General features: G+C 45.3%; 1 protein-coding gene across 1 annotated transcript; it reads right to left on the reverse strand.

The window, feature by feature from the left end:
* Window positions 1–13,324: 13,324 nt before the first annotated feature.
* On the reverse strand, window positions 13,325–20,877 carry LOC140198153 (zinc-binding protein A33-like). Its single transcript, XM_072259125.1, has 6 exons — window positions 20,430–20,877; window positions 19,136–19,231; window positions 18,185–18,418; window positions 17,336–17,358; window positions 16,157–16,275; window positions 13,325–15,232 (listed from the first exon to the last, which is right to left on the reverse strand). The coding sequence occupies exons 1-6, from the start codon at window positions 20,829–20,831 to the stop codon at window positions 14,706–14,708; spliced, it is 1,401 nt and encodes a 466-aa protein (XP_072115226.1). The 5' UTR covers window positions 20,832–20,877; the 3' UTR covers window positions 13,325–14,705.
* Between the last annotated feature and the right edge of the window lie 1,529 nt (window positions 20,878–22,406).

The following is a 22,406-nucleotide window of genomic DNA, read 5'->3' on the forward strand; positions in this document are numbered from 1 at the left end:
TCATGTGAACCTTTATTTAACTGACAAAAGTACAAAGAAAAGATTTTCAATAGTTTTACTGACCAACTTAATTGTATTTTGTAAATATACACAAATTTAGAATTTGATGGCTGCAACACACTCAACAAAAGTTGGGACAGAGTTAAAATAAGATTGAAAAGTGCACAGAATATTCAAGTAACACCGGTTTGGAAGACTCCACATTAAGCAGAGAATTTAGGTCTTTCAACATCTACAGTACATAATATTGTGAAAAGATTCAGAGACCTCTCAGTGCGTAAAGGGCAAGGTTGGAAACAACTGTTGAATGCGCGTGATCTTCAAGCCCTCAGGCGGCACTGCCTAAGAAACCGTCATGCTACTGTGCCAATTATAGCCACCTGGGCTCGGGAGTACTTTGGAAAACCATTGTCACTCAACACAGTCCGTTGTTGCATCCAGAAATGCAACTTGAAACTGTATTACGCAAGGAGGAAGCCATACATCAACTCTATGCAGAAACATCGGTGAGTTCTCTGGGCCCGAGCTCATCTCAGATGGACCGAAAGACTGTGGAACCGTGTGCTGTGGTCAGATGAGTCCACATTTCAGCTAGTTTTCAGAAAAAACGGGCGTCAAGTTCTCCGTGCCAAAGATGAAAATGACCATCCAGATTGTTATCAGTGAAAGGTGCAAAAGCCAGCATCTGTGATGGTATGGGGGTGCATCAGTGCCCACGGCATGGGTGAGTTGCATGCACGTGAAGGTACCATTGACTCTGAGTCACATATTAGGATTTTAGAGAGACATATGTTGCCATCAAGGCGACGTCTCTTCCCGGGACATCCATGCTTATTTCAGCAGGGCAATGCCAGACCACATTCTGCACGGGCTACAACAGCGTGGCTTTGTAGACACAGAGTGCGTGTGCTTGACTGGCCTGCTGCCAGTCCAGATCTATCTCCTATTGAAAATGTATGGCCCATCATGAAGAGGAGAATCAGACAATGGAGATCACGGACTGTTGAGCAGCTGAAGTCTTATATCAAGCAAGAACGGACAAAATTTCCAACTGCAAATCTACTACAATTAGTATTCTCAGTTCCAAAACAATTAAAAAGTGTTATTAAAAAGAAAGGTGATGTAACACAATGGTAAACACGCCTCTGTCCCAACTTTCGTTGAGTGTGTTGCAGCTATGAAATTCTAAATTTGTGTATATTTACAAAATATAATTAAGTTGGTCAGTAAAACTATTGAAAATCTTTTCTTTGTACTTTTGCAGTTAAATAAAGATTCACGGGAATTAACATATCACAGATTTTTGTTTCTATTGCTTTTTGGAAAATATCCCAACTTTTCTGGAAATGGGGTTTGTAGATCAAAGTTCAACAGTTACAGAGAAACAATAAGTGGCAAGTTCATAACGAGGTTGATTGTGAGGTCAAGAGTCTATGCTACCTAAGCAGTGAACCAGCTACTTGTCTTATAACCGTGGTACAGAAGCTGTCCTTCAGCCTGTCCTTGGTGGTAGGTTTTTGAATCTTTCAGGCTTTTGAATCTTTGGTCCCATGGGAGGGAGGAGCCCTGTGAAACTCACTGGAAGAATGGGGGAGATTTCACAGCATTTCTGAAAATGGGAGAAAACTGGACTTGAAACACTAGGAACTAAAAAGATTCTCCCTGCAAAGGTTAGTCAACTGTTTCTTCCTGTCTCCTGTACCTTTCCGTCCAGCATCCCAATAATCTACTGGACTGATACCAGGATGAAGTGGGTTGTCTCAGGACAAAGTGTGCTGGAGGATTGGGAAGTCAAAAAAAAAGCAACTGCATTTCCTGGAGAGTGTGGCGCGTGGCCAAGTGGTTCAGATTGTGAGCCAACTGGGCTCACAATCTGAAGGTCATGGGTTCAAGTCTCAGCCAGGGCAGCATGTTGTGTCTTTGAGCAACGCACTTAACCCCACACTGCTCCAGTCCACCCAGCTGAAAATGGGTACCGGCAAATGCTGGCGTCCTATCCGGGGGGTGGGGGGCTGGGAAGTCTCATACTCTCAGTCGCTTCATGCCACAGAAACCAGCGTAAGCACACAAAGCCACAAAGCTCCTGACAGAGTTTGACTTTGATTTCCTGGAGAACTGAAATTATAGCGGAAAATGCAGGAAACACTCATCAGGTCAGGCAGCATCTGTGGAGAGGGAAACAGTCTGCTCAGCTTGACAGGTTGTTTCCATTTATCTTGTGCATCTAGTTTTTAGTGTAGAAGAGGGAGAGGTGAGTGATTGGGTTGGAATTGGCTTATTTTTCTCACATGTATTGAGGTGCAGTGAAAAGTGTGACCTGCATACTGTTCATACAGATTAAATCATTACAGAGTGCATTGAGGTAGAATAAGGTGAAACAGTAAGAACTACAATGAAAATCCAATGCAGGTAGACAGTGAGGTACAAGATCATGACAACTGTCTCAGGCATGGACTAACTGCCACAAAGCAAGCTCCACACCTCACCCCAGCCCCACCGTCAGATGCTGGTGCCTCTGTCTGCACTTTGTGCCATGTGGAACAACCAAAGGAATTCTAAGTGAGTCCCAGGCCACGCAGACAGGATTGTCACTGGTGTGGAGAGAAGTCTGTGGGTAGGTGGTTGTTGGTAGTGCCCAGAGATCGGTGCTCGCAGACCTGCATGGAGTTGGGGACTGGCATTGAGGTTCTCCTCTTGTCGGAGGAATGGGACGTTGGGAAGCATAGAGACGGTGGGAAGGAAACCCAGAGCTTAGAGTGCGGGTGTCTGAAGATATCAGCGAGTTGTTGGACTAGAGGAGATTACAAAATAGTGAGGGAGTGATGTTGAAAACAAGAGAACACTTCCAATCTAGGAGGCAATGTATCTTGGTGAGAGTGAAGATGACAACGCTGTTGTTGTGGAGATGGTCATCCCATAACTCTGGAGCCTGGTGGTGTCTCTGAGTAGATGGTGGGTGTTGGGGTAAGAAGGCATTGATCTCTGTAGTTTTAGACTCACCTATAGAAATCTTCAGACTCCCACCACACCTGTTCTGAATTATCTATACAATGCAATGTTCATCAGCTCATTATCTTCTCCATGCATCCACTGACATTTGGAGATATTTCATATTGGAATTTGGAATTCTGGAGATACTGGGAATTGGGAAGTATATTCTCAATATCCAGTGTCCAATTGCCCACCTCCTGATCTGTACACAGTGAACACTCCCCATCCTCAGCTCCAACACGATAGGTACATTGGGAAAGATACCTGTACTGTGGAGGGGTAAGGCAGCCTGGTGAGGGTATTAGAAACGCAGACTGCACAACAGTTATTGGGAAATCTTTGGGTGCAATGAGGCAGGGGAGGGGGTAGTGGTGAATAATTGAAATGTGAAAGAGAAAATGATCTGGAAAAGTGATACTGGAAAGGTGTCTTCATTGGGGGGGAAATCAAGAACAAGGGAGAAATCCCCCTGGGTGGAGAGGGTCAGCAACTTCAAATTCCTGTGTGTTAACGTAGGAGATGACTTATTCTAGGCTCAGCATGTTAAATAAAATCACAGTGAAGGTGAGTCAGTGACTTTACTTTATCAGGAGGGTCAGATTGTCATGAAACAGTTTGACAAACTTCTACAAATGTTCTGTTGAAAGTATCCTGTGGTTGCATTATGGTCTGATACAGTTATACAAACATGCAGGAATGTATGAAACTGCAGAGTCGTGACTCTGTCCAATGTGTCAAGAACACATCACTCTCCACCTTTGGTAGTATTTACATGAGGCACTGCCTCAAGAAGGCAACATCTATCGTCAATGATCCGTATCATCCAGGCCCAGTCATCTTCTCACGGTCACCATCAGACAGGAGCTACAGCGGTCTGAAATCCCTCACCAGCAGGTACAAGAACAGCTGCTTCCCTTCAGCAATCAGTTGTTAAACCAACTTGCAAAGAATGAATCACTCCAGATTAGCAAAACATGACCCCTTTGATCAACTTGCACAAAATTGGACTTTGTTCTTTTTATCTTCATATTGTGTTCTTTCCTGTAAATATTGCACCCAATTTATGCTAGATTAGTTTCCCTTCTGAAAGCTGTTTCTATGATTGCGGGTGTCCGTGATGCTGCTGCAGGCTTTTCAGTGCACCTGTGCAGACATGTACTTGTCCACATGACAATAAACTACCTTGACTTTGACTTTGACAAAAGTAGACCTCATCCTGGGATTGCATTTCCAGTACATTTCTTCATGCACAGCCTTCTGGAAGTATAGAACACCCTGAATAGTGCTGAGGTAACCAATAATCATTATGGACGTGTTCAAACCCCATTTAACTGACTCTATGAGATCCACTTTGGCTTCTCAGGGCATTAAAGAGTGCTCTGTTTAATTGGACAAGCCCCTCTGCCTCTCAGAGACACTACAGAGAGAAGTACATGATTGAGAGCGTGTCTCTGACAGAACTAGGCTACAATCTCCCCAAAAGCTAAGAGGCAGCAACTCCCCAGTCCTTCTTCCAGTGCAGAACCCAAACTGATCTCCCATTCTGTTCCCATTCCGTTCACTGTTTCCCCAACATAACCAGCTCAGACATACCTGAAGTTCATTCTGCAGGTTAAATGTTTATAATGCAGAGAATATCTGCACATATTCACACTGTTTGCTAGATGCAGATATCACAATTCCAGGGAACAGTCCACTTCACTGTATTCCAACACTACGTGCGCTTAGTCTGCAGTCAGTAGGAGAGACTTGAAACATTAACAATGTTTCCCCCACTGCTGAGTGCTCTGGCTTTTTCTGGTTATATTTCAGAGAATCGGTGCAGTGAGATCTGCTCAGTGGGTCCAGAGAAATCTGAGAACTCAGAGAACAGGACCTGCTGTGTTAAGTGGTGAGCAGTGTGAGTGGTTCAGAGTTGTCTGGTTTGTCAATACATGGATTTAAGATGAGATAAAGTTTCTCAGTGAAACTGTCTGTGTAAGTGTAGATGTGACACATATTGTCAGCATTGTAAATTGACACTTGGCCCCGCTCGTAATCTAGGAAAACCCTCAGTTTTCGTGGTTTTATTTCCAAATGGGAGATGACATTTGGTATCATCGCTGAATTAAAAATGACTCCAATTATCCAGAATCCCTCTGCCAGTGTGTAGATGTCTCCATCCCTGTTTACAGACTCTCTGCAGACACCCACAACCCAGCTAGTCTTATATCCAACATACCCCTCCCAGTAGTGCCTCCCACGTGTAAAACCCTGTGAACTCAAAACATTTAATCGTTTTTACAAAACTTCTTGGGTGACCCTGAAGATTTTGTCTGGTGCTTGTGTACTGCACACTCATCAGATTCTGAGAGAGGACGAGCTGATTGTGAGCTGTATCCGGGTCCAGCGTCAGCCGCTCTGGCACTGAAACAAAACAGTTATGATCAGAAAACCAGGTGGAACTGCCAGGATCTGAGCTGACAGCGATGACCATCGTCTCCTCCCTCAGCCCAGGAAGTGTGGAGGGTCTGGTCGAAATTTCAATCCCCACTGCTCCCTCCGTCCTATTTAACACCATACAACGTCACAGCGATTTACTTGTTACAGGGTAGTTCAATCCCCTTCCTCTGCCCAGCTGACTGTATTCTATTTAAAAACTAAACAGGACAAGCCATGACAGCTCCATTCCTAGTGACACAGCAGCCCGTGAGGAACTTAAAATTTGAAATGGAGCAAATTCAGCTCCAGATATCAGATGGTATCTTTACTTGGAGCTACGGATCACAGTGTCAGAATATGAGGCAAGGACTTTGGAATTGAGAGGAGGAGAATTTTTTTTCTCTCAGAGTGGTGAACCTCGGGAATTCTCTTCCGCAGAAGGTTACAGAGATGAAGTCACTGAATTTATGAAGGATGTAGGTAGATCAATCTCTGGATGTGAAATCACCCCAGGGTATTGTGAGACATGAGGGATGGTGGAACAGATCTGATGGGCCGAGTGGCCTCATTTGGCACCTATGTCCTATCATCCATTAGGAGAGAGCAAGGAACAAGACACTGAGTCTGAGGATCATCTATGATTGTGTGTGTGGATCACCAGTAATGCTCGTATGCTCCTAAATTTGCTCATAAATGTAGATCATTGTGCTGAATTGGGCTTCAAATGTCTTGAAGGCTTCCACTGGGCTGTTTAACCAGAACAACCAGTGGATTGTCTGAGGAAACATTGCTTGGCAGATGCAATGGGTTCAGCTGTAAGCTGCCTCTTTGGAGGCAAAAGTTTGAGCAATATATCTTGCCAAAGCTGAGGTATCTCTAAGCTGAGTGTCCGAGTCCCTGGATCAGTGATGGAGAAAGGGAAGCAACCTCTACACAGTGTGTCCATCTGGGGGCAGGAGGTGGGGCGGGGCTGTTGGGGAGGTTCAGGACATTGTTTATGTCAGATCATGGGTATTCAAAGCAGAAATGTGGCACAAACTAAACACATGCCTGATAAGGGGAATTACAGAGAAAGAGAATGGTACTTGGGGAGACCACAACTCTCATTTCCTTCCACACTTTGAGATACCTCAACCTTCCTTCAGCCACATCCTCAGGAAGATCGACAGACACCACTCCAGGACTGGAAACTGGCAACTCACACCTACAAAGTCAGGGACAGGAATTAGTGACACACATTACCAAAGACTCTGTCTGCACTTCTCACTGCCTCAGTAAAGCAGCCAACATCATCAAAAACCCCACCCACCCTGTACACTCTCTCTTCTCCCCACCTCTCCCATCAGAGAGAAGGTACAAAATCATCAAAGCTCACCACCAGGCTCAGGGAGAGTTTCTATCCTGCTGTTATCAGACTATTGAACATTCACTTGTGAGATATAATGGACTGAAGACCTCTCCGTCCATCTACCTCGTCATGGCCTCGCAGCTTATTGTCTGTCTGCACTGCACTCTCGCTGTAACTGTAACACTTTATTTCCCACTCTTTTGCTGGTTTCCATTGTACTACAATACTGTGCAAAAATGTTTGGCGCATTAATATAGCTAGAGTGCCTCCGACTTCTGCACAATACTGTAGTAATTTTATGTATTGCATTGTACCGCTGTTGCAAAAGAAAAAACACATTTCATGACTTTTGCACGGTACTGTATCTCAGTACTCTGTTGTAAGGATATAATCTGTGTGGAAGACATGCAGAACAAAGTTTCATGTAACAATAAATCAATTGCCAATATATGTTAGAGCAGCCTTTTCCAACCTTTTTGCCCTGGAGGAATCCTTGAAATAATTTTCAGGTCTCAGGGAAACCCTGCGTAAAAATTATTATATCTAGAGCTCACGGTACATGATCAGTAAGTTGTGGAGACAATAATCGATAAAAAACTGTCATATGGAAATAATCTGTATAGAGGATATGCAAAACGAAGTTTAATGTAACAATAATAAATCAATTGCCAATATACATTAGAGACACAACAGCAACCTGGTCTCAGAATTTCAGCTAAAATTTACTCACCTCTTCAAAAGTGCTTGAATATCCTGAGGGGAAAGAGAGAGAATAGAATTGAGTAAAACTGTAGCTGAAAATTTCTGGAAGGAATCACAGTGAGAGCTGGAGTATGAAGGCTAAACTCTCAACCAGAGGCAAGACTCAGGAACATTTGATTGCTTTCCATGTTCCATCTTTTCCTGAGTTAGCGTTGGAGGACTGAATTTAAATACTGTTCCACAGCCAGACCCTTCACTCTGAGGTTACTTCTCTAAATCTTCCAAAATTTTCTTCTCCTCAAGAACTGAGCAGTTTGAACAGCTGCTTCCCTTCAACCATTCAATTCCTGAAGCAATCAGCAAAACCCAAATCAGTTTAGCGTCACCGTCACCACTGTGATCTCTTGAACTAAAATGGACTTTGTTGTAATTATATTCTTCCTTATAAGAGTTGTGAATATTTTATTTTTAAGTTGTGTTTATGGAGGAGCCACTTTCTAGGACCAGAAGCAGCTGCAACTCCTGCCAAAGGGTCTCGGCCTGAAAAGGCAACTGTACTTTTTTTCCATAAATGTTGCCTGACCTGCTGAGTTCCTCCCGAATTTTGTGTGTGTTGCCTGGATTTCCTGCATTTGCAGATTTTCTCTTGTTTGTCAGGAAATGCTGCAGAGGGTTGCTGACTCAGGCAGTTCTATCATGAGCACTCGCCTCCCCAGCACTGAGGACAACTTCAAAAGGCGATGCATCAAAAAGACGGCCTCCTTTAGTAAGGAACCTCTCAGCCTGGACATGCTATGTGGCACAGGTAGCAATCCAGAGATTACTGCCCTGGAGGTCCTGCTTTTCAGCTTTCTACCTAATTGTCTATATTCTCTTTTCAGGACCTCCCCTCGTTTCCTACCTTCCTGGTTTGTACCAATAAGCACCATGACTTCAGGCTGTCACTCTCCCCCTTTAGAATTCCGTGGAATCGATGCGAGACATCACTGACCTGAGCCCATGGGAGGCAACATTCCATCTGGGTGTCTCTTTTATGTCCACAGAATCTGCTTTCTGGCCCTTGATCTCGCATGATAGTCCTTTCATTCCTGCAATCATCCTTGTGAACCGCCTCTGGACCCTCTCCAATGCCAGCACAGCTTTTCTAAGACGAGGGGCCCAAAACTGTTCACAATACTCGAGGTGAGGCCTCACCAGTGCCTTATAAACCCAGAGAGTGTTGAGTCAGTGGAATTCTCTGCCCATGGAAGCAGCACGGGCTACATCATTAAATACATATTTAAGACAGCCAGACTAATGTTTGCGTAGCGAGAAAATTCAGCTGATCAGCTACGACTCTGTTGATCAAGAAAATAACTTTATTCACCAGATACATTTACATATATTAGGAATTTGCTGTGATGTGTTGGTCAGGATCTGACATGCAACAGAAAAACAGCAACAATCTGCAATAATATAGAATTATGTGAACAGTAAAGTTAGAAGTTAAATACGTATAAGAAATAAAATGTGCATTAATACATAAATAGCAGTTGGTATTTACAATGTAAACAGGATGATAAAAAGTGCTTGAAAGTTTTTACAGTGCAGTGATGGGGGTAATAGACAGGGGAGGTGTGGTATCTCACTTAGAATGGTTGATCAGATTAACTGTAGTGGGGGAGAAACTTTTTACATGGTGTGAACGGTGTTTGCATGGTGGGCGGCGTCTACAATTATTTTTTTTCCTGCCTGCTTTTTTATTCTCAACACATCCAAATACGGGAATACAGGACTGAGAGGCCAAATGATCTACACCTGTTCTTAATCCACAATAATGGTATCAGCAGGTTTGTCTTGCGCCCTCCATGTAAAGACACCCTCTGGTCTCTGGGTAATGCCATTTTTCTTGAATTCCTCAGCTGATTTATTATTTTGAGCCTGTGGTGACAGGCTTTGTGTAGTCATGGAAGGCCACGGGTAGAAACGTCGTCTCTTTGCTCTTTTCCATAGATACTGTCTGGCCCACTGAGTTCCTCCAGCATTTTGTGTGTGTGCTGCCGAGGGCTCGGTTGGTCATATTCCTTACAATCACCAGGTGGCAGTATTGCACCTATTGTTGATCCTGAGAAGGCTGCACACGTGGAATTGATATTGTCACATGTACCGAGACACAGAAAAGGTTGCCTTGTATGCTGTTAAGACACATCAAATATTACACCGTGTATAGAGGTAGAACAATAACAGAATACAGATTAAAGTTATAAAGTTAACATTTACAGAGAAAGTGCAGTGCGGGTAAATGATAAGGTGCAAGGTACTAACGAGGTACAGTAGATTGTGACTTACAGACTTAGCACCTGGAAACTTCTGATTCATTAACCTGAACTGTGAATGGGTACCAAGTACTGAACTCCATGTTGTAGGAAATTCTGACATTGACCCCGGTGTCCTGGCTGACAGTTACTCACTACCACTGTCAGACCTGGTCATACCCATACTGTGTTCTGTGGGGTCTGTCTGCCCAGAGGCTGCCCGTCTTCTGCACAGCAATCCCAGTCCTATTTCCCAGGGGCAGCAATGACCGATATCAGAGGACATTTGATTATAGTGAGCGGATCGCAGATGTCTGTTTCTCAGCAGGTGCCTGGAATATCAGAGGACAATCGATTATGTCCTAATTGAATATCAGGGGACCTTTGATTATGGGAATTGGGGAGTATCTCCTGTTACATAACTCAAGGAGATCTGTGATTTTCTTTTTGTGAGAATGATGTAATGGTCTTTTGGAGGTCACCTGATGTAATTTTCCCACCGATGTGAGGTCACGTGATGACATGTGCACCACGGGTATGCAAGGGAAGACCCCAGATGACGCAGTTAGTTTTTAGTTTTTAGATTTCCAGCTAGAACATCCGTCTACGTCTCCATTTCTGTTGTGTATTTGTTTTTATGACGCAGTTTCATTTTTAAAATGGTTGTGCATTCTGTTGCAAGGAACAATAGTATTGGACTGGAAATTTTTGCTAGATGTATTGATGTACCTTATTCCAGCAGCAGTACAGGAGAGTGAAGACTTTATCGAAGTACAGGACACAAAGAATTGAGAGGAGTCAGTTTCATTCGGCAGTTTAACAAAGGATCAACCTTATTGAGTTTAATTAGTCCTTGCTCTTAATAATTTCTCCTTGGGCTCCTCTCACTTCCTCCAAACTAAAGGTGTAGCTATGGACACCCGTATGGGTCCTAGCTCTGCCTGCCTTTTTGTTGGCTTTGTGGAACAATCTATGTTCCGTGCCTATTCTGGTATCTGTCCCTCACTTTTCCTTCTCTACATCGACGACTGCATTGGCGCTGCTTCCTGCACGCATGCAGAGCTCGTTGACTTTATTAACTTTGCCTCCAAGTTTCACCCTGCCCTCAAGTTTACCTGGTCCATTTCCGACACCTCCCTCCCCTTTCTAGATCTTTCTGTCTCTGTCTCTGGAGACAGCTTATCCACTGATGTCTACTATAAGCCTACTGACTCTCACAGCTATCTGGACTATTCCTCTTCTCACCCTGTCTCTCGCAAAAACGCCATCCCCTTCTCGCAATTCCTCCGTCTCCGCCGCATCTGCTCTCAGGATGAGGCTTTTCATTCTAGGACGAGGGAGATGTCTTCCATTTTTAAAGGAAGGGGCTTCCCTTCCTCCACTATTAACTCTGCCCTTAAACGCATCTCCCCCATTTCACATACATCTGCTCTCACTCCATCTTCCCGCCACCCCATTAGGAATAGGGTTCCCCTGGTCTTCACCTACCACTCCACCAGCCTCCAGGTCCAACATATTATTCTCCGTAACTTCCGCCACCTCCAATGGGATCCCACCACTAAGCACATCTTTCCCTCCCCCCCCCTCTGCATTCGTCAGGGATCGCTCCCTACGCAACTCCCTTGTCCATTCGTCCCCCCCATCCCTCCCCACTGATCTCCCTCCTGGCATTTATCCGTGTAAGCAGAACAAGTGCTACACATGCCCTTACACTTCCTCCCTTACCACCATTCAGGGCCCCAAACAGTCCTTCCAGGTGAGGCAACACTTCACCTGTGAGTCGGCTGGGGCGATATACTGTGTCCGGTGCTCCCGATGTGGCCTTTTATATATTGGCGAGACCCGACTCAGACTGGGAGACCGCTTTGCTGAACATCTACGCTCTGTCCGCCAGAGAAAGCAGGATCTCCCAGTGGCCACACATTTTAATTCCACATCCCATTCCCATTCTGACATGTCTATCCACGGCCTCCTCTACTGTAGAGATGGGGCCACACTCAGGTTGGAGGAACAGCACCTTTTATTCTGTTTGGGTAGCCTCCAGCCTGATGGAATGAACATCGACTTCTCTAACTTCCGCTAATGCCCCACCTCCCCCTCGCACCCCATCTGTTACTTATTTTTATACACACATTCTTTCTTTCACTCTCCTTTTTCTCTCTCTGTCCCTCTGAATATACCCCTTGCCCACCCTCTGGGTCCCGCCCCCTTGTCTTTCTTCCCGGACCTCCTGTCCCATGATCCTCTCATATCCCCTTTTGCCTATCACCTGTCCAGCTCTTGGCTCCATCCCTCCCCCTCCTGTCTTCTCCTATCATTTTAGATCTCCCCCTCCCCCCTCCAACTTTCAAATCCTTTACTCACTCTTCCTTCAGTTAGTCCTGACGAAGGGTCTCGGCCTGAAACGTCGACTGCACCTCTTCCTAGAGATGCTGCCTGGCCTGCTGCGTTCACCAGCAACTTTTATGTGTGTTGCTAACCTTATTGAGTCTTTGTTGAAGGAGTAGCCACCTGCATCGAAGATAACTCTTGCCAAAAGACAAAGGTAGTTCATGCAAAGGTTTGCTCTCTAGAATTTAAGGTCAGTTGTTTTAAGCCGTTTATTTCCTGCATCGTGGATCCTTTGGACAGAACCAGCAGGAAAGTCACGTCTATGAAGAAATCCTTCTCCAGAGAAGTCTCTCCCAATTGAATCTATAAATCTGTTGGACTTTCGAATTTACCATTTTAATAACTATATCTGACTTTACCGCTTTAAGAACTGTTTTTGCATTTAATGCTTTAAGAACCAGTGCCGAGTGATGACTTGTTGAACGGCTGCATTAGCGGTTAACTTGCGGTTAAGGTTTTTGTTTGTTTTTTTTACTGTTTATCCGTGTTCGATAAATGTTTGGTTGTTTTTATATAACCTGTCTCGATTGATATTCATTGTTTGCCAGTTACCTAACACTCCTCAACATCTATTGTCCAATTGCCCACCTTTGGATCTGCACACAGTGAATACTCCTCACCCTCAGCTCTAACACGCTACATTGGGAAAGATACCTGTACTGTGGAGGGGTAAGTCAGCCTGGTGAGGGCATTAGAAACACAGACTGCAAAATAGTTATCGGTGAATATTTGGGTACAACAGTGCAGGGTTGGGGTGAATAATTCAACGGAGAATGATAAAATGATCCAATATAAGTGATAATGGAAAGGTGTCCTCATTGGTGGGGAAATAGATAGCAAGTGAGAACACCGAAGTGGAGAGGGTCAGCAACTTCAAATTCCTCAAGTAACATACGAGATGACTGATCCTAGGCTCAGCACATAAATACAATCACAAGGAAGGTGAGTCAGTGACTTTACTTTATTAGGAGTGTCAGACTGTCGCCAAACATTTTAACAAACATCTACAAATATCCTGTTGACAGTATCCTGTGGTTGCATCATGGTCTGACACAGCTATTTGAACATTCAGGAATGTAAGAAGCTGCAGAGTAGTGGACTCTGCCCAATGCATCACTAACACTCCCCCCCCCCCCACCCTCACCACCACTGGTAGTATTTACATGAGGTACTGCCTCAAGTAGGCAATGTCTATCATCAAACCCCATTCAACTGACCCACCTTGGCTCCTCTGGGCTTTAAAGAGCACTGTTTAATTGGATCAATCTGTCTGCCTTTCACAGAAACCACGTCGAGATGTCTCTGCCCAAACCTGGGCTGCAATCTCCCAAAAAGCTGAGAGGCAACAGTTCCCTGTCCTCCCTGCAGAGCTAAACCCAAACCTCCACCTCCCATTTTGTTCCCATTCTGTTCACAGTTTCCCCAACATAACCAGCTCAGACACACTGGCAGTTCACTCTGTAGGTTTCTCCCCGGTAGGGGGAGAAGATGGCGGTGCGACGGCAGCGTCCGCGGCCACTTCAGTGGTGATGTCTGTTATCTGTCAAGTAGAGAACTGTGCATAATTCTGATTTGATGGAGATAGACGTAGACAGACGTGAGAACACAGCAGAACATCTGGAAAACTTCTGAAATGCCCGCTTCGCTGCCGCTGCTACTGTGTGGTAACCGGAATCTCCAGAGCTGAAGGTCCTGAGATCCTCAGCTTTATGTGTTTCAGCAGCCAGGAAGAGGTCGAAGGTGCTCGGCAGAGGATGGCGCTCAGGAGGCTGTATCGGAGAGGCTGGTCAGAGACTCGGAGTTTTCAGACGGATGGACTAAGAGTCAGCTGTGGTTAGCTGCTTCCAAGGCATTGGCAAGTTGACAGTGCCTGGAAGTTTATGGCAGGGAGTTTCTCCCTTTTGCTGCTGCTATCGGGGACTCAGGAGTCAATTTACTCCGGACTTTGAGACTTTTTTTACTGTGCCCATAGTCTGTTCTTTATCAAATTATGATATTGTTTTGCACTGCTGTAACTATATGTTATAATTATGTGGTTCTGTCAGTGTCAGTCTTTGGTCTGTCCTGTTATCTGTGATAGCACTCCGGAGAAACATTGTATCATTTCTTAATGCAGGTATGCATTTCTAAATGACAATAAAAGAGGACTGAGTGTTCTTATAATCTAAAAAAATGTTTATTACATAGAGAATATCTGCACATTTTTACACTGATTGCTAGATGCAGATATCACAATTCTGGAGAACAGTCCACTTCATTTTATTCCAACAGCACGTGCACCTGAACTGCGGTCAGTAGGAGAGAGTGTGAGAGACAGCTGGGAAGGAGACACCGAGTCTAATTTACAGATTAGACATCAATATAAACATCCTCACCTGTCAGTAGTAATGGCAGAGAATCAGTTCTCACATGGTGGTCTGGACTTGAAACATTAACTACGTTTCCACCATTGCTGAGAGCTCCAGCTTCTTCTGGTTGTATTTCAGAGAATCGGTGCAGTGAGATCTGCTCAGTGGGTCCAGAGAAGTCTGAGACCTCGGAGAACGTGTCCCACTGTGTTAAGTGGTGATCAGTGTGAGTGGTTCAGAGTTGTCACCTGTTTCGTAATCGCATGGATTTAAGATGAGATGAAGTTTCTCAGTGAAACTGTCTGTGTAAGTGTGGATGTGACACATGTTGTCAGCATTGTAAAATGACACTTGGCCCTGCTCGTAATCCAGGTAAACCCCCAGTTTTCGGAGTTTTATTTCCAGATGGGAGTTGACATTTGGTATCTTCACTGAATTAGAAAATACATAAATGACCCAGTATCCCTCTGCTGGTGTGGAGGTGTGCCGTCCATCCCTGTCTACAGACTCTCTGCAGACACCCACAACCCACTCAGACTTATATCCAACACACACCTCCCAGTAGTGCCTCCCACATGTAAAACCCTGTGAACTCAAAACATTTAATATATTTACAAATCTTTTCGGGTGATCCTGACGATTTTGTCCGACAGTCACAAACTTCACACTCATCAGATCCTGAGAGAGGATGAGCTTATTGTGAGCTGTATCCGGGTCCAGCGTCAGCCGCTCTGGCACTGAAACAAAACAGTTACAGTGAGAAAACCAGGTGGAACTGCCAGGATCTGAGCCGACAGTGATGACCACCGTCTCCTCCCTCAGCCCAGGAGTGTGGAGCCCTGGTGGAGATTTCAATCCCCACTGCTCCATCCGTCCTATTTAACACTGTACAACTTCACAGCGATTTATTTGTTACAGGGTAGTTCAATCCCCTTCCTCTGCCCAGCTGACTGTATTCTATGATGTTTTATGTGGCTGCAGTTCTCTGTTTAAAAGCTAAACAGGACAAGCCATGACAGCTCCATTCCCAGCGACACAGCAGCCCGTGAGGGGCCAGGGCCAAGTGGAATTTTATTATTTAAACTGCAGATGCTGGAGATGTGAACCCAAAACAGAAATGTATCAGTATAGGCAGCATTTCCCATGGTGGAGCGATCAAAAACAAGAGGGTGGAGGTTTAAGGGGAGAGGAAGGAGATTTAAAGGTGATCTGTGGGGTAAGTGCTTTACACAGAGCCTTGCTATCTGGAATGTTCTCCCAGAGGAAGTGGTGAGATCAGATACATTGGCCAAGAGGTATTTGGACAGACATGTGAATAGGCCAGGCATGGAGGGATATGAGCTGAATGTGGGATGTGGGGATAGTGTACAGTAGATGGCCAGAGTGGGCTGAAGGACCTGCTGTATAGTAGGACTCTATGACAACAGGGGGCAGGAGGTGGGGGCTGTTGTGCAGATTACAGAAGCATTTCAGAACGTTGTTTATGTCAGGTTGTGTGTGTTTGAAGCAGAAATGTTGCACACTCTGAACAAATGCCTGATGACGGATGGTAACTGATAAATGTAGAGGGTGGATCTGGAGCCTTGGAGTATCAGGAATTACAGGGGAAAAGGCACCGGGGCAGTGGGGAGAAGGGGAATTACAGAGAAAGAGAAAGATACCTGGTGAAACCACGGCTCTCATTTTCTTCCACACTTTGAGATACCTCAACCTTCCTTCAGCCACATCCTCAGGAAGATCGACAGACACCACTCTAGGACTGGAAATCGGCAACTCACACCTACAAAGTCAGGGACAGGAATTACTGACACACATTACCAAAGACTCTGTCTGCACTTCTCACTGCCTCAGTAAAGCAGTCAACATCATCAAAAACCCCACCCACCCTGTACACTCTCTCTTCTCCCTACCCCTCCCATCTGGGAGAAGGTACAAAATCATCAAAGCTCACCACCAGGCTCAGGGAGAGTTTCTGTCCTGCTGTTATAAGACTATTGAACAGCCCCCTTGTATGATATAATGGACTGAAGACCTCTCCATCCATCTACCATGTCATGGCCTTGTACCTTAATGTCTGCCTGCACTGCACTCTCTCTGTAACTGTAACACTTTATTCTGCAGTGTTGTTGTTTTCCATTGTAATACAGTACTCTGCAAATGTTTCAGGCACATTTATATAGCTGGAATGCCTCAGACATTTACACAGTACTGTAGTAATTTTATGTATTGCATTGTACTACTGCCACAAAAGAACAAACACATTTCATGATCTAAGAGAGTGGTGATAAACGTGAATCTTATATGAGCTTCTATTGTGGACTGCGACTGGGAAGAGGGCAGGGAGAGGGGAATCCTGGTTGGGAACAGGGGAAGGGAGAGGGGAGGGAGCGGGAAGCACCAGAGAGACATTCTGGAATGATCAGTCAGCCACTTGTTTGGAATCAAGTGACCTTGCCTGGTGCCTCAGGGCTGGGTGTGTCTACACCTGTGCCAATCCTCACCCTGGCACTCCTTCTCTGCCCCCTGTCCCACACCCTTCCCACAGTGCTCCACCCTCTCCATTCCCAACATCCTTTGCTCCCACCAGCTTTGCAAACTCACTCTCCACTCCAGTTTTACAAATACAGCAGTGTGTAAAAGTCACAGGCACATATATATGTATAGCTAGGCTGCTTAAGACTTTTGCACAGTACTGTATCTCAATACTTTGTTGTAAGGAAATAATGTGTATGGAAGACATGTAAAACAAAGTTTAATGTAACAATAATAAATCAATTGCCAATATACGTTAGAGACACAACAGCAACCTGGTCTCAGAATTTCAGCTAAAATTTACTCACCTCTTCAAAAGGGCTTGAATATCCTGAGGGGAAAGAGAGAGAATAGAATTGAGAGACACAGTAGCTGAAAATCTCTGGAAGGATTCAATGTGAGGGCTGGAGTATGAAGGCTAAACATTCAACCAGAGGAAAGGGTCAGAAACATTTGATTGTTTTCCACATTCCATCTTTCCCTGAGTTAGCGTTCGAGGACTAAATTTAAATACTGTTCCACAGCCAGACCCTTCAGTCTGAGGTTACTTCTCTAAATCTTCCAAAATTCTCTTCTCCTCAAGAACTGAACTGTTTGAACAGCTACTTCCCTTCAACCATTCAGTTCCTGAAGCAATCAGCGAAACCCAAATCAGTTTAGCATCACCATCACCACTTTCATCTCTTGCACTAAAATGGACTTTGTTATAATTATATTCTTCCTTATAAAAGTTGTGTATAATTTATGTTTAAATTATGTCGTGAGGAGGGGCCACTTTCTAGGATCAGAAAAAAGCTGCAGAATGCTGCAGACTCAGGCAGCTCTATCATGGGCACTCATCTCCCCAGTACTGAGGACATCTTCAAAGACAATGTATCAAGCAGACAGCATCCATTTTTAAGGAACCTCTCACCCAGGGCATGCTAAGTGGTGCAGGCAGCAGTTCAGAGATTACTACCCTGGAGCTTTTCAGCTTTCTGCCTAACTCTTTATATTCTCTGTATTCTCAGCACCACGACCTCCAGTTTCTAAGTTTCTATTGCACTGACTGCACTCGGGAATCCAGTTTTAACCCTAATTGCCCATATAATTAAATTCACTCACAGGTATTTATGACAGTTTGGATCCCCCAGACAAGAAGGTGACACATCCTGTACCTTGAGAACCCCATGGGGATCGTCAATTTCCAGTCTCACTTTTACACCTTGTATCACTCCTTCAAGGGAAGAGATTTTGTCGACTGTTCTCTTTAAGTTGTTTTCCAGTTGTGTGAGGATTTTGTCTGCTTCTCTCTGCAGCTCTGCTTCCATCTGCTGCTGCCTCTCACGCAGGAACTGGTGCATCTTCTCAAATTCAGCCCTGATCTCACAGCTCCGTCCATCAACCTGGTCCTGGATCAGAGTGAGGTTAGCAGAGAGTCACTGGCCAAACCGAAATCATCAATCTGAATGATTTATTTTCTAAATAACACATTCGGTGCTGCTTGGAGTGGTCATGTATCCTGCATCTCCAAAGGATACCGGGGGGTGGGTGAGCAGTCAGGTGTGTATGTATCAAATCACAGAGTGAGAATCTGCAGATGCTGGAAATCCAAGCAACACAAACAAAATGCTGGAGGAACTCAGCAGGCCAGGCAACATCAATGGAAAAATGTACAGTTGATATTTCTGGCCGAGACCCTTTGGCTGTCCACCAGCATTTTATGTAACGTGCGTATGTATGTTTGGATGGAGGCAGGAACCAAGTGACATGGGACATTTTACAACATATAGAACCCGGTCTCTAACTTAGCATGTCAAATGATAAGGTCAGGTGATGAAAACAGTTTACACCTTCCTTTCATTGTAGGAATATTTTACAGTCAGCTGCTTACAGTTGCTGTGGGACAAGCATCGTACAACCGGAAAGGACCTGTCCCTGTCAGTCTCTTTATTGTCTGATTGAAATACAGCATAGAAAAACCCTTCAAGCCATGATGCTTCTCCCTAGCCTGATCACCAGGCAATTTACAATGACCAAACAACCTACCAACTGAAATGTCTGGCGTGTGGGAGGAAACTGGACAGGTAACCCAGGGAACCAACCACGAACACCGAATGATTCCTTACCTTCAGCTGCCGGATCACAGCCTCCCCTTCCCGCTTACTCCGAACACTCTGATTCATTTGCTCTTGCAGAAGCTTCAGGGACTCTTCCAACTTTTCCTGAAATTCAGAAGACGCAGAAGAAGATCTGAGAAAGGATCCTTCCCAGGTTGCTGGCATTTATTGATCTTGAAGCGGGAGGCAGAGGACTGGGGGGATAATCCCTGAAACTGTAGGGGGAATAGAATCATTCTGTCTTGCCTTCTCATTTCTCATGTTCATCTCCCCTTCTCCCTTCATCTTCCAGTCTCTCACTTATTCCCTTCCTCAATATTGTCCTTACGCTACTTTTCCCCGCCCTCATTATCCTGCCTTTTCCTCCTTCTCCCACCTCCCTCCCATTCCATCATTCCCAATGTATTCTATTTGCCTTCATCTACCACAACCATCTCCATTGTCCACTGCCTCACCCCGACCTCTCCCCTCCATACTTCCCAACGATAAAGTTCAAAGTAAATTTATTATCGAAGTATTTGTACGTGGTCATATGTTACCTTGAGATTGATTTTCTTACAAGCATTTGCAAGAATATAAAGACAATTTATGAGAAACTATAAAATAACATAATTCTGATAAACAACCAATGTATAAAGGAGACAAATCATGCAAATAATAATAATAGAAATATTGAGAACATGAGATGTCGTGCCCTTGAAGGTGGGTCCATTGGTTGTGGAATCAGCTTAGTGTTGAGATGAGTGAAGTTATCCACACTGGTTCAGGAGCCTGATTGAAGGGTTATTCTGTTTCCTACCTGGTGACACACGACCTTCTACCTCCTTCCCAATGGCAGCAGGGAGAGAGGGCATGGCCTGGATGATGGATAGCCCATCTCCCCTCCTTTGCAACCTCTCACCTGTCAGGTGTTCCCCCACCTACCCTCCTCTACCCAGCTCCCCTTCTCTCCCCATTCCTTCTTCCCTTCTTCCTCTTCTGACCTTCCCTTCTTTCTCTTTTCTCCTGCCATATTCTGTTGATTTTCTCCGCTTTCAAACGTCCTTTCCCTCGTTCTGCAACATCACTCTTACCCCTGCCTTCTCCTCATCCACCTCGAGCGTTGTTAGTCCTTCTCCTTCCAACCCTGGTTGCGACCTGTATCCAAACCGGGCATTTACCGTTTCCCGTCCTTCCCCTCCCCTCTCTCTGCGCTCTCCATCCCTCAAAGTTTCCATTCTCCGTCTCCCGGTACTTTCAACACTTACCCACCCGCCCCTCTCCCCGACCGCATGGCGATGGGTTCAGGCGGGCGATCTCGCACCTTGTGACCCTGGGCTGCCTCCTTTATCGGGATGACATTGTGCATCTTGTGCTGCGCAGACAGGCCACACACCACGCAGATCATCTCCTGCTCCTCCTGACAGAACAGTTTCAGCTTCTCGTCGTGCTCCCGGCAGACAAACTCCTCCTTCCGCTCGACCGCCCCCACCCTCAGCTGCCTGACCTGCTCCGCGACGTTGCTCAGGATGTGAGCGGGCCTGGTGTTCCTCTGGGCGAACACCTGCCGGCACTGAGGACAGGAGACATCCCCCGAGACCCTCTCCCAAAACTGAGAGATGCACGCTCCGCAGAAGTGATGTCCGCACTCTAGAGAGACCGGATCGGTGAACACCTCCAGACAAATGGGACACGTTAATTCCTGGACGAAGTTTGCAGAAGCCATCCTGGTCCTCTCTCTCCTACTCGGAACTTTCAGTTTCAAGTCTGAGTGAGAGTCCGACTTCCTGTTTCTGACCGCATGTGACCTCTGAGAGGCTGCTGACGTGGAACTGCTATTGGGTTATTTTACCACAAGTACCGAGCTGGTCTTGCAGACTCTTCACACAGATCAGGCCGTTTCACCGTGTAACAATAACAGAATGCAGAATAAAGTGTAACAGCTACAGAGAAAGTGCACTACAGGTAAACAATAAAATGTAAGGTAATAACAAGGTAGATCGTGAATCAAGGGTCGGTACTCACGTCCTTCTGCAGATGCGCAGGAGAGAGTATTCTAACATGTTGTTATCGATGAATGGTGTGGAAATAGCCCTGCGGCGGACAGAAGACCGTAATGATTCGTCAAAACAACCCATCAGCAACAGCCTACTCGCTATCAAGGAAGGTGCAGAAATCTCATATACAGAAAGGTGCCACGAAAAATACCAATAACATCATGAAGGATCCCACCCACCCTGTTCATGGGCTGTTCGTCCCACTCCCATCAGGGAGGAGGCTACGTAGCATCCATTGCAGGACCGCCAGACTCAAAAACAGTTACTTTCCCCAAGCAGTAAGGCTGATCAACACCTCCACCCACTAAACCGCCCCACCACCACCACTACTACTTTATCATTTCACCACTATGACTCTACGACTGTATTTCCTGTCAGTCCCCTATTGTGGTTTATTTTAATCTTTACCTTATTGTTTTTAGCCCTACCTCAGATGCAGAGTAACAATTACTTTGTTCCCCTTTACATCTGTGTACTGGAAACAACAGTAAACTATCTTGAACCTTATCATACCCGCGAGCCCGTTGATAATCTTATAACTGGCACAGAGGCCGGTGGTACATGCTTTCAGACTTTCGTACATTGTGCTCGATGAGAGCAAGGAGTTCCCGAGACCATGCTGAAATTCAGAAGAATGAGAGAAGATCTTATAGCAGCACATTTTTTCTTTTTTATTCTTTATAGAATCATATTTTAAAAAAATAAACTGTAAAAAATCTTTACAAGAATAAACCCTGCGGTGACCTTTCATTTGTTACATTTACTGTCAATGCTTTCCGAACTGATGTCTATGAATGATATGATTCGCATTCACACTCACCAACAGCCCTGCTGCCAGTCCTGTGGCTCTCCAGGGCAGTATACTACTATGATAATTGAGAGGCTTCCTCGACCCTCCCTCTCCAGTACAAGAAGACCCCTACGCTGTGTTCCTGTCCCACCGAGCCCGCGGGGTGGCTGCAATGAGTGTCAGTGCGTCCCTCAGCACGTACTCCTGCGGCCTGGAATGTGCCGGTCGACAGCATCCCTCACGGACACCTCGATGTGCTGGCAGATAGATGCAGATAAAAGGATGAAAAGGAAGACAAAGGACTGAAAGTTGTTTCCACTGGTTGGTGAGAGTAGAACTAGAAGACATAGCCTCAAGCAGCAAATTCAGGACAGAGATGAGGATAGTCAGCATCTCTAGGAAGAGGTACAGTCGACGTTTTGGGCCGAGACCCTTCGTCGACTGTACCTCTTCC

The sequence above is a fragment of the Mobula birostris genome, chromosome 5, assembly GCF_030028105.1.
Source record: "Mobula birostris isolate sMobBir1 chromosome 5, sMobBir1.hap1, whole genome shotgun sequence".
Lineage (NCBI taxonomy): Eukaryota > Metazoa > Chordata > Chondrichthyes > Myliobatiformes > Myliobatidae > Mobula > Mobula birostris.